Here is a 10,306-nt window from a genome sequence, read left to right as displayed (position 1 = left end):
GCGAGTTACCCCTCAACAGGGCATTTGTACACTTGACAAGGTCTTAAAAGAGCTTCACAGATCACTACTGCCAAGTGCAGTCACTGTGTTTTTGTAGGCAAATGGCCATTTACACAGTCCCAGAGCCTTGGGACGTCCTTCTGACCTGAAAGGCGCTAGACAAATGTCATTTGTTGTTGTAGTTGTTTCTGTAGGCAAATGGCCATTTATGCCAACACAGTCCACAATCAACCGGCCATGAGGTGAGGGACAGGATAGCCTGGAGACCCGCTCATCGGGAGAAACTCCCCTTCCTCTGTCCCGTGGTCCGTGGGAACTGTAACATTTCCCCTTCCCCGGGGATCTCAGGAAGTCCGTCCGCAATTCCCCATTGACGGGAATGGCCGGCGCTGGGCGGGCGGGTTCAGTAAGCAGCAGTGACGGATCCGTGTAGAGACAAGAGCAAGTCTGTCTGTCCGCTCGAGAGACTCGGGGAGTTACTATAAATGCATCCAAATCCTTTTTTTATCATTCTTTATCCCTTCACTTCATGTTCAGGCAGCTTGTCCAAGTCTTTCCTCTTCCAAATGAAGTCTCCCCCCACCTTCCCACCCATAACTGGGGAATGAAGCCCCCTTCGGCCACCCTCCTAACCCCCTACCCTCCACCCCTCCTGATCCCAACCCCCAGCTTGGGTCCAAATCCCTGACTGTCCAGCTCCTTGGGACGTCATCCCATCGTGAAAGGCTCCGTGTAAATGTCATTTGTTGTTAATGTTGTTGTCCCATCCACTTGGGTGACTCCACACTCTAATGCACTGCCCGAGAAGCTCAATTCCACTCCATCAGGCGACTGAGGGCCTGGAGTTGGGAACCTGGTTGGGATTCCCGGTCGGTCACTGGCAGCTTAGCCGACAGTTAGTGGCCGCAGGTTACAAGCTTTGCCCCTGGAGTTTCTGGGTGGCGCATTTGATGCGATTCTTGTCCCGGAGATTTCGCATCCTGGCGTGCCGGTTTCTGATCTCCTCCACGTGACTCGTTGGAAACCAACCCTTGTCCCCGTCACTCAGGCGAATGCCCTCTATCCAGCCTGCCAACAGATTCACGCCATGATGTCACTACAAGAACCACTTGTATGTATAATAGCGCCCTTCACACTGGGGAGCATCTCCGAGTAGTTAGACACGTCCGTCCTTGGTCCTTAAACACCCACCCCCCCGCCCCACCCCCATGTCTATCACTCCAGGCATTTCATAATGAAAACTTGACATCTTTGATGTAAATGTAAGGGTCAGTATTATTATGCTGAGGGGATGGATATTTCCCTGAATCCTTCTTCCCCCCTGTCTTCCCCACCCACCGAATTCCTCCTAGTGCTCGAGAACTCACGACTCCCCCAAATCCCATCCATGGACTCGGGATAAAAACCCAGGAAGGGCCAAGGCCTGGGTACGTGGTCGCTCTCCCCTCAGTCACTGATGTTCTTACCATCCTTTGTTTTGGTCTTGACTTGGAAGACGTCAGCTTTCTCCAGGGTCAGCTCATCGGGCTCCTGTGCTTTGTAAGCCTTGATACACTGAACCTGAGGAGAGTCTTGTTGGGACAAAAAAAACATCAACTGACCAGCGAGGCGAGTCACAGGACTTTATAATAATAATAATAATAATCCAAGATGCTATGCAGTTTTAGCTGGTTCGATGCCAACAGTTACCCCAACGTACATTCTGGGGACCCCCAAGCCTTGGCTCTTCCCAACCTGTGCCTAATACTTTCTGGAATTAGATAAGCAGGATGCATCGCTCCAGGGAAAGAGAGAGAGAGAGAGAGAGAGAGCGCCTTCCATTCCTTTCCAACAATCTATCTCTGGGATTTGTAGATGGGATGCCTGGAATTCTCAGTTGGGTTTGGAGACTCTTAAACAGGTGGCAGGTTCATGCACGGGTCAGTCGACCAAAAAAAAAGTTGTTGTTAAGCAATATTCCGTCTGAGACTCAACACAAGCCAAGCCGGCCAGACTCTTACCTTCTTTCTCCACCTCGGTCAGCTCGCTGTCTGTGTCCTGGTGCGTCAGTAAGGTGGCCGTTATCCATCGCTGCTTCTCACTCCTGGGGAACAAGATCAAGGGAAGCAGCTCAGAGCTGGTACATAACGAGTGGCTGCCCCACACTCTCTGGGATCAAATCCTCAATATCAATCGAAGCGCTTTGGGAAGTGTCCGCACGATGATGCTTGTGGACTCCACGCTTGTGGAGTCCTGTAGCTCAGTAGTTAGAGCACTCGCTTTGCAAGCGAGAGACCTGAGTTCAATTCCAGGCAGAGGGCGAAACCTTGGGCAAGTTTCCTTACTCCACACAGAGCCTAATAATAATCCCTCCAAAACCAAAAACAATAATAAATTGGTCATTTTCAATCTACGACTGTTTGTGGGACATTGCTGTGCGCAATTGGCTGCCGCGTTCGCCCACAAATATACAGTCAATTCACTTTACAGTGTGTTCTGTGAAGCGCTTTGGGACGTCCTCCTGACGTGAAAAGCGCTATATCAAATGTAAGGATTATTATTATTATTATTATTATTATTATGAGAGCTGCGGCGAAAGCCATAATTATTATTGCCTCATCTTGTGTATTGTGAGGATCTATTGCCCTCGTGTGGTGAGGTTGGAGTATTGCACCACACGTTGCCTTAAAGAGAATTAAACCGCTCAAAATTATTCATCACCGAAAAAAAAAACCATAAGTTTTTTGCATGAAAATGAACGTAAATCCGCGGATTATTACTGAGGATTACTTAACTTTTGCCAGAAGAGAAAAAAGATTCTTCTAATTCTTTTTTTTTAAAAAATTGCTCGGTCAATATTTTGTTATTGAATGAGTTTGTCCGTCAATCCTTACCCTCCCCACCTGTAAAGATCCAAATGTACTTACCACCATCTTTCCTTTCCCCCACCCACCCTCACAGCTCTGCCTCTGGTCATGTCCCCTGCCCCACACCCCACCATTGGCATTCGGGCCTTCAGCCTCTTTGCCCCCACCCTTTAGAACTCCATACCACAGTCCCTTCGCCGCGCCCTCTCCCTCGCCTCCTTCAAGACCTGTCTCAAGACCCTTCTCTGCGACCACACCTTCAGCCACCCTCCTACCCCTACCCTCCACCCCTCCTGATCCCAACCCGCAGCTCGGGTCCAAACCCCTGACTGTCCAACTCCTTGGGATGTCCTCCCGACATGAAGGACGCTGTGTTCATGTGATGTGTTGTTGTTGGCTGTGACGTGCTGCCCGGCGCAGATTATCCTTCACTCACTCGGTCCGAGCTCGGAGCAAAATCTGCTGTTTCAGTTGCTGTTTCTCAAACAGCTGCAGGTGGAAAACGTGGCCTGGGATTCCGTGGACCTTGACGTTCAGATCCTTGGCTTTCAGCTCCTGGATCTTAGCGTGGACAAACACCGCAAACTTCCCTGTGCTGAGAGAGAGACAGAGGGAGAGAGGGAGACAGAGAGAGAGACAATCCAGTCAGTCAGCAGTTTATCCGGTCACAAGCCCTGCAGCAGGCTAATAATAATAATGATCCTTGCATTTTATACATGGAGCCTTATCACGTCATTGAGATTTCCCAAAGCACATAAAGTGCTGTAAAGTGTAATAACTGTGTGTTTTATGAGCGAATGGGCAGCCAATTGCGCACAGCAGTGTCCCACAACAGCCGTGGATTGAGTGGCCAAATTTATTATCATTTTCTTGGAGGGATTATTATGCCCGGAAAGTGATCCGCCAATCAACTAACAACCGGGTTCCTACCTACTGCTAGATAAACAGTCATGTGGAGTAAGGAACTTGCCTTAGGGAATGAGGTAGAGAGAGTAGAGAATGGGAGAGACATGGAGAGAGAAAAAGTTGGAGGGTCAGGAAGAATAACAGATAGCGAAAGAGTTACGAGAGATAGAGCAAGAGAGAGAGAAAGCTCCACACTGAGATGCTACTGTATATGACGGGCGCTATGTGAAGACAAGATGCTGTAGAGAAAGAGCGAGAGAAAAAATGAGATTGAGAAGGAAGAGCATGAGAAAGAGGTTGTCTGAGTGCGAGAGATAGTGAGAGAGAGTTAACAATAGAGTTACGGAGAGAAGAGAGAGAACGGGAGTGATTATTAAAGCGGATTCAGGAATAATCATGTCCTTACTCCTTTTTGCGAGAGAGCAGGAGACAGTCGTTGAACAGATGCAGGTATATGGGCTTGGTGGACAGCTTGAACTTTGATCCTGACATATTGTTTGTCTGAGTGTCGACCTCAGTCAGCTCTCCGTGCTTAACCAGCCACCGAGACTGGGAGATGAGAGGGAAAATCTGCAGAGAGAGAGAGAGAGAGAGAGAAAGGGCAGTGAGCTCAGAATCTCAGACTCGGCTAAAGAATCCTCTATCACTAAAGCTGTAAGAAAATCATTTAACACATCCCGCGGCTTGATAATAATGATAACAATCCTTGCATTTGATACGGCGCCTTATCAGGTTGTCTCAAAGCCCTTTGCAGGATCATATATACTGTAAAGTGTAGTGACTGTGTAGTTTGTAGGCAAAACACGGCAGCCAATTTTTGCACACAGCAGCGTCCCTCAAACAGTGATGGATCGAGTGACCAATTTTATTTGGTCACTTGCTATAATTACCACAACCTTTAATGACTAGTGCGTCTGCCTTGTGGGTTGATGGACACTTGGATGTTCCTATGGGAAGTGTGGACCCACTGTAGAGACTTGAACTTGAACTGACCGCACCAAAAGCCACAACTTTCACAACTGTGACCACAACCTTTTGGGACCAGAGTTCCACAACTTCCTTACAGCCTTGTCCATAAGCGACCACCCCCTCGGCCTCACCCAGCACGGCACACCACGGGAATCGCCCCATCTCTCTTGTGTTCACTGCCGCCTACCTTACTTTCAAAATGGATCTTCTTGTTGAGGTGAATGAGTTCCTCGGTTCTCTTCATTGACTGCACGCTGCAGTTACACTCCTCTGTCACCTGTCATAGTAATAATAACAGCAATAATAATAATCCTTGCATTTGCTATAGCGCCTTATTCATGTCTTCGCGACGTCTCAAAGCGCTGCTCCCAGCAGTAGAGCATCAGCCTGGACCGTGAGCTCAAAATCCCGATGTGGGGCTTGAACCCACAACCTTCCGAGTCTGAGGCGAGAGTTACCGACTGAGTCGGGCCGACAGCTAAATGGGAGTCACTGTCTCCAGTGGGGAGGAGAGGCGGCACCCGTTCAGGTTTGATGGGCTGAGTGACTTCCTCCTGGGCTGCAATTTGTAAATATTCTCAAGTTGTTTCTTACCTTCTTCAGCTCATTGAAGGCCTTTGTTGCTGCATCTTCGTCCCGCGAGCCCTGGGCCGTGCGTTTCAAGATGTTCTGTAACGGAGACTGACTCGAGTCACTGGGCAGCCAAATCTCCAGGTGGGAGGGGGGTGTTTTTATTTATGTTCTTTTTTTGATTCGACGCAACACGAATGAACCGAAGCATTTACGCACGGGGTCTTTCGTGTCGGGAGGACGTCCCAAATGAGTGGGGCGTCTGGGTTTGGCAGCCGGGCTATGGGTGGGAGCCGGGCGGAGAGGTGGGGGGGTGGTAAAAGATAACCGAAGGTGCGTTTCCTCATTGGATTCAACGTCTTCAATGGTACAAGAGGGTAAACGTGTGACTAACGCTACGCAGGACAACTGGTTAGTAAATACGATAATAATCTGATGATCGGGCGGAGTCGGCCGATTGTGGTTTGTGGTGTGAGGAACCCTGTCCTTACCTCCACCAGCATCTTGAGCCTCATGATGCGTTGGAACGGGAGGATGAGGAAGGAAGTGAGCGGCAGACGCTGGCACACGGGATGCTCCTCCAGCTTTGCCAGGACTCCGGGAAACTTGGGATTTTCCTGTCTGGAAAAGTGTAACCAACACAACTCAGGGTAAGCAGCTGTGGATTTCATTAAACACATTCCAAACCCTATTTGAGAAATGTTTTGAAACTCGATTCACCTGTTCACAGGTTTGTTCACGGGATACTGTCCTCACTCAGAGCCACTAATAACAGGAATTCTTCCTTACATTTGACACAGCGAATTTCACATTGGGAGGGCGCCTCAAAGCGCTTCCCAGGATTTTGCTGTGAGGTGTAGTGACTGTGCGTTTGTAGGAGAATGCGGCAGCAATTCTTAAATGCTAAAAAAAATTAGTCTGGGAAACCAACTACCAAATTAGGAGCCGATTTAATCCTCGTGTTTTGCAGTAACTGTAAAGCGAATTGACTGTGTATTGTGTGGTCAGAAAGGCTGTCGCGTTGTGAAAGTGACTTACAGGAGGCGCTGGTAGGTCTGCTCCTGATAGGCCTGGTTGGTGACGTAGGGCAGGTAAACCCTGCGGAAGGCGGGGCAGTGAGTCAGCACAATGTCACACACATCAAAGCACAGGATGTTCTTCTCCACTCGGTCCTCCAGCTCTTGGAGGAACCTGCAACCGACAAGAGGCAACTGAGGCACGGCTTCTCCAGCCACTAACTCCCCTCCTCCACCCCCAGCCACACCACCAAATACATCACCCCTTCACCACAGACCCTGTCCTGTGATCAGGGGAAGTTCGATCTCCCCAACGACCCTGTGACACTCACTTCTCGCTGACCTCCTTCACCTCAGGAAGTTTGGAGAAGAGCCATTGCTTCTCCTGGCTGTTCAGACACTCCTGCAGCTCCTTAGAGTTCTGAAAATGTTCGACGGTCAGAGTTAGGCTCCAGAGGTACGAGCCCTCAGAGGTCACCAGCTCAAACTTGGCCTGGAACGAAAGAGCGGTTTTATAGCATCTTATCATGTGAACAACGACATCGCAACGACGACACATCAACAACACCCTTGACAACAACTCAACACCTCAACAATGACAACACCTCAATAGCAATTTGCACTGAAATACAGCCCTTCACATAGGAGAGCGCCTCACAACGACTGGGTCGGACACAGAGAAGTGGGAGGAGGAGGGTGAGAGGAGGTGACCGTAGGGGCGGTCAAAAGATGGGGTTTTAAGCGGGACTTAAAGAATAAATAATTATATAACCTCGGGTTTGATACAGCAGCTTATCACGTCTTCGAGATGTATATTTTGTGGGCGAAATGCGGCGGCCAATTGCGATTGTTGGTGTCTCCTCACCTCCTGTAGTTTGCGCTGCTCGTTGCCCATGGAGTCCAGGAACCCACTGCTGCGGACCCCGGGGATGTCCTGCCACAGGACGAAGGTGGAGCCTCGCGACGGCCTCTGGGATCGGAAGGAGTTGTGGGGAGACAGGCTGTACCTGCTGCCCAGGATCATGTCCTCGTCCTCAGTCACCGTGTCCGCCCGCTTCTGACGCTGAATCTCCCGGTCGCTGGCCACGTTGCTGTACTCCTGGTACAGGATCGCTACGGAAACACAACCCGAGGAGCACGAGGTTGAGCAGCCCATAAAACCAGGGGGTTAACCCGTCGGCCATTGAGGTCACTGCTGTAAATAATAATGACAATCCTCGCATTTGATACAGCGCCTCATCACGCTGTCGAGACGCCTCAAAGAGCTTCGCGGGAATATGCTGTAAAGTGAAGTGACTGTGTATGTTGTTGGCAAAAAGCTTTGTGTTTGAAGTGGGGGGGGAAAGGGGGAAGAGTACTGACCAGACATGAACTCACAGTTCTGCAGAAACCGCGAGTGTCTCCTCTCTTTCAGTTGCATTTCACTCGTGTCTTCCTCTGGCTTTTCCTTCCTGGGGTTGGGAGAAAGAAAGGATTTACAATTAATTTTTTTTTTTTTTTTTTTTACAGACACTTTTTTAAAAATCGCATCAAAAAGTGCTCATCACCGTCAGGTTTAACCACAGTCCCATCCGTGGAGACCTGCGGCTCAGTGTCCAACAAACAGTCGTGGATATGAGCGACAACGTTTTTCTTACAATTATTTTTTTTTCCAAATCACATTATACCAAGAAAACAAAAAGAAGCTTGAACGTTCTGAACCAGCAACATGGTGTTCGCAGCCAGTGTTTTCAAAGGTTTAATGGAAACACAGAAAGAGGAGGAGGCCATTCAGTCCCTCGAGCCAGTTCCGCGACTCCATAAGATCACGGCTGATCTGTACCTCAAGACCAATTGCTCCGTATCCCTTATAGCGACCTAACAAATATCTATCCACCTCGGTCTTTTTCGGGTCGTGCTTGAAGATCTTCCTCTTCAACTGTGTCTGCGGTCACCTTCCCCCTCCGCCTGGCTCGGCCTCGAGCTCCGCCACTGTTTCCGAGATGCCGTCCGGGATGAAGGGTGCTGGATAAATGTAAGTTGTTGTTGTCTTTAAGGAAGAGCCTGGTTACCTGGAATGGCCGATGGGTTTCTCTAGACCGGACAGCGAGCTGTCTGTGGAGATCATCCCAATGCTCTGTAGCTGCTGGAAGGCCAGACACTCCGCTGAGGTCAGGGAACGAGTCTTCTCCTTTATGCTGCGTTTACCTGTTTACAGAGAAACACAATTAGAGATGGCAAGAGGGCAAGAGAGGTTCACGTGAAGAAGTGTCCTTCAACACCACCTCACCAACGCCAAGAAGCGAATGAGAGATTGTATCTGGGGGGGATTGTGGGACTAGACACTGGGAGATTTTTGGGTGGGGTGGGGTCAGCTGGGTGCCTGACACATGCAGAAACCCATCACCGTTGCTTAAGCGTATCCAAACCAAGCTGAAAATTCCAATGCATCCCACCTACACATGGAAATCCCAGGTAGATTGTTGGAATGGACGCATCCTGGTTATCTAATTCCAGAGAGTATTAGGTGCAGGTTGGCAAGAGCCAAGGCTTGGGGGGACCCTGCTGGAGTCTAACCAGCTAAAACCCCATGGTTTCCCATTGAGAGCGTTGCCTGTCTAGCTTTCCCATTACTTATCCGGCTAGGACCACTCGACCCATTTGAGCTTCAGCTTGAAGGGTTAGAGAACTCCCTTCTCCTTTTGAGCAGTGCCGTGGGATATTTAAAGTCCATCTGAACAGGCACAGACGGGATGTCAGACGGCATTTCCGACAATGAAGCAGTTCACCCCCTTGTGTTGAACCATCGGCCCTGTGCTCTGCAAGCTTCATAGAGACGGAGTGAGAGATGAGAGTGGGGAGATGAGGTGGGAGGGAAGGGAGTGGGGCAGGAAGGTTGAAAATGCACTTAAAAGATGGGGTTTTGGAAGGGGAGGGAGGGGGGGGGGAGGAGGAAGGGAGGGAGGGAGGGAGGGAAGAACGAGGGGTTTGGGTTTTGTTTTCCAGTGAGGCCAGGCTGTACCTTCAGAGGTGAGAGAGCCCGAGATGCTCTTCTCTCGAGACGGAGACCTCGCTGCCAGTGACTTGGGCAGTTTGAGGGCCTGAGCCACCCTTCTCTGTGAGAGCTGCAGCCTGTTCATCAGCTCGGAGGCTGAGAAGCGCCGTTTCTCCTGTTCCGTGCAGAGTGAAACCCCCAGACAGTGCTTGAGGCCTCCGGTACTCTCAGACTCCAGCCCGGCTGCCGACACCACCGAGGAATCGGCACAATCCACACTCGTGGCCTCTGGGTCCAGTGAGAAGCTGGAGTTCAGGAAGTCACTGTTCTTTGAGTCGTTGTCGTCGAACAGGGTCCCGATAAACATGGACTCGCACTCCAGGCTGCTGCTGACCAGCGACTCGCTCCCACTCTCCGACGGGTAAACTCTGATTTTTCTCCCTGTGGAATTAGCAAAACATTTCCGTTGCTGGAAGTCCCGTAGCTCAAGAGGTTAGCGCGATCGCCTCGCAAGCGAGAGGAACCGGGTTCGATTCCCGGGCGGATCAGGACAGACTCACGTGTCGTTTTCTCCCGGTCAAACTCCTGGGACACTCTCCTCTGCATCGTGTTGAGGGAGACATCGCTCTTGGAGGTCACGGAGAACGTGTGGCCGAGCACGCTGTTGTACGGCCAGCTGTCCGCCTTCCCCACCACCTGCCGGCCCGAGGGGGCCGAGCCCCCCACAGGGATACCCTTCCCGACCCCCACCTCGGCGTCCTGCAGCTCCATGCCGTCCATGGAGGCCGGGTGGGAGAGTCTGGACGGGGCCTGGTCCTCCTCTGTGTGGGACACGGCTCCCTGCCTCTGCAGCTCCGACTTTGACTTGAAGGCCATCTGCCTGGAAATGGTGTGGCTTTTCTTCCTGGGTGGGTCCTGCCCTCCCTGCTCCCCCGGACACTCGGAGCTGTCCCCCTGCCCATCCCCCTCCCCCTCCCCCCGGCCATTCTGTAGGAGCTTCGGCAGCTGAGCGAACGAGAGTCTCT

The 10,306-nt window shown here is 50.9% G+C and overlaps 1 protein-coding gene across 3 annotated transcripts; it reads right to left on the bottom strand.

Annotated features, from left to right (window-relative positions):
• Nucleotides 1-723: 723 nt before the first annotated feature.
• arhgef19 (Rho guanine nucleotide exchange factor (GEF) 19) lies at nucleotides 724-10,026 on the bottom strand. 3 transcript variants are annotated; one of them, XM_042343645.1, is made up of 15 exons: nucleotides 9,842-10,026; nucleotides 9,309-9,722; nucleotides 8,359-8,494; nucleotides 7,670-7,758; nucleotides 7,173-7,420; nucleotides 6,640-6,800; nucleotides 6,330-6,482; nucleotides 5,783-5,912; nucleotides 5,316-5,390; nucleotides 4,909-4,998; nucleotides 4,159-4,322; nucleotides 3,283-3,441; nucleotides 2,001-2,083; nucleotides 1,467-1,571; nucleotides 724-1,068 (listed from the first exon to the last, which is right to left on the bottom strand). In XM_042343645.1, the coding sequence occupies exons 1-15, from the start codon at nucleotides 9,885-9,887 to the stop codon at nucleotides 911-913; spliced, it is 2,211 nt and encodes a 736-aa protein (XP_042199579.1). In that variant the 5' UTR covers nucleotides 9,888-10,026; the 3' UTR covers nucleotides 724-910. The 3 variants fall into 3 exon arrangements, with proteins under 3 accessions (XP_042199579.1, XP_007905474.2, XP_042199580.1); XM_007907283.2 differs by having other exon boundaries at nucleotides 7,685-7,758; XM_042343646.1 differs by lacking the exons at nucleotides 724-1,068; nucleotides 1,467-1,571 and having other exon boundaries at nucleotides 1,848-2,083.
• Nucleotides 10,027-10,306: the final 280 nt, after the last annotated feature.

Source organism: Callorhinchus milii, unplaced genomic scaffold (genome assembly GCF_018977255.1).
Source record: "Callorhinchus milii isolate IMCB2004 unplaced genomic scaffold, IMCB_Cmil_1.0 Scaffold24, whole genome shotgun sequence".
NCBI classification, from domain to species: Eukaryota; Metazoa; Chordata; class Chondrichthyes; order Chimaeriformes; family Callorhinchidae; genus Callorhinchus; species Callorhinchus milii.
Note: the sequence above shows the minus strand (reverse complement) of the source record. Positions and strands in the feature narration are given on the sequence as shown.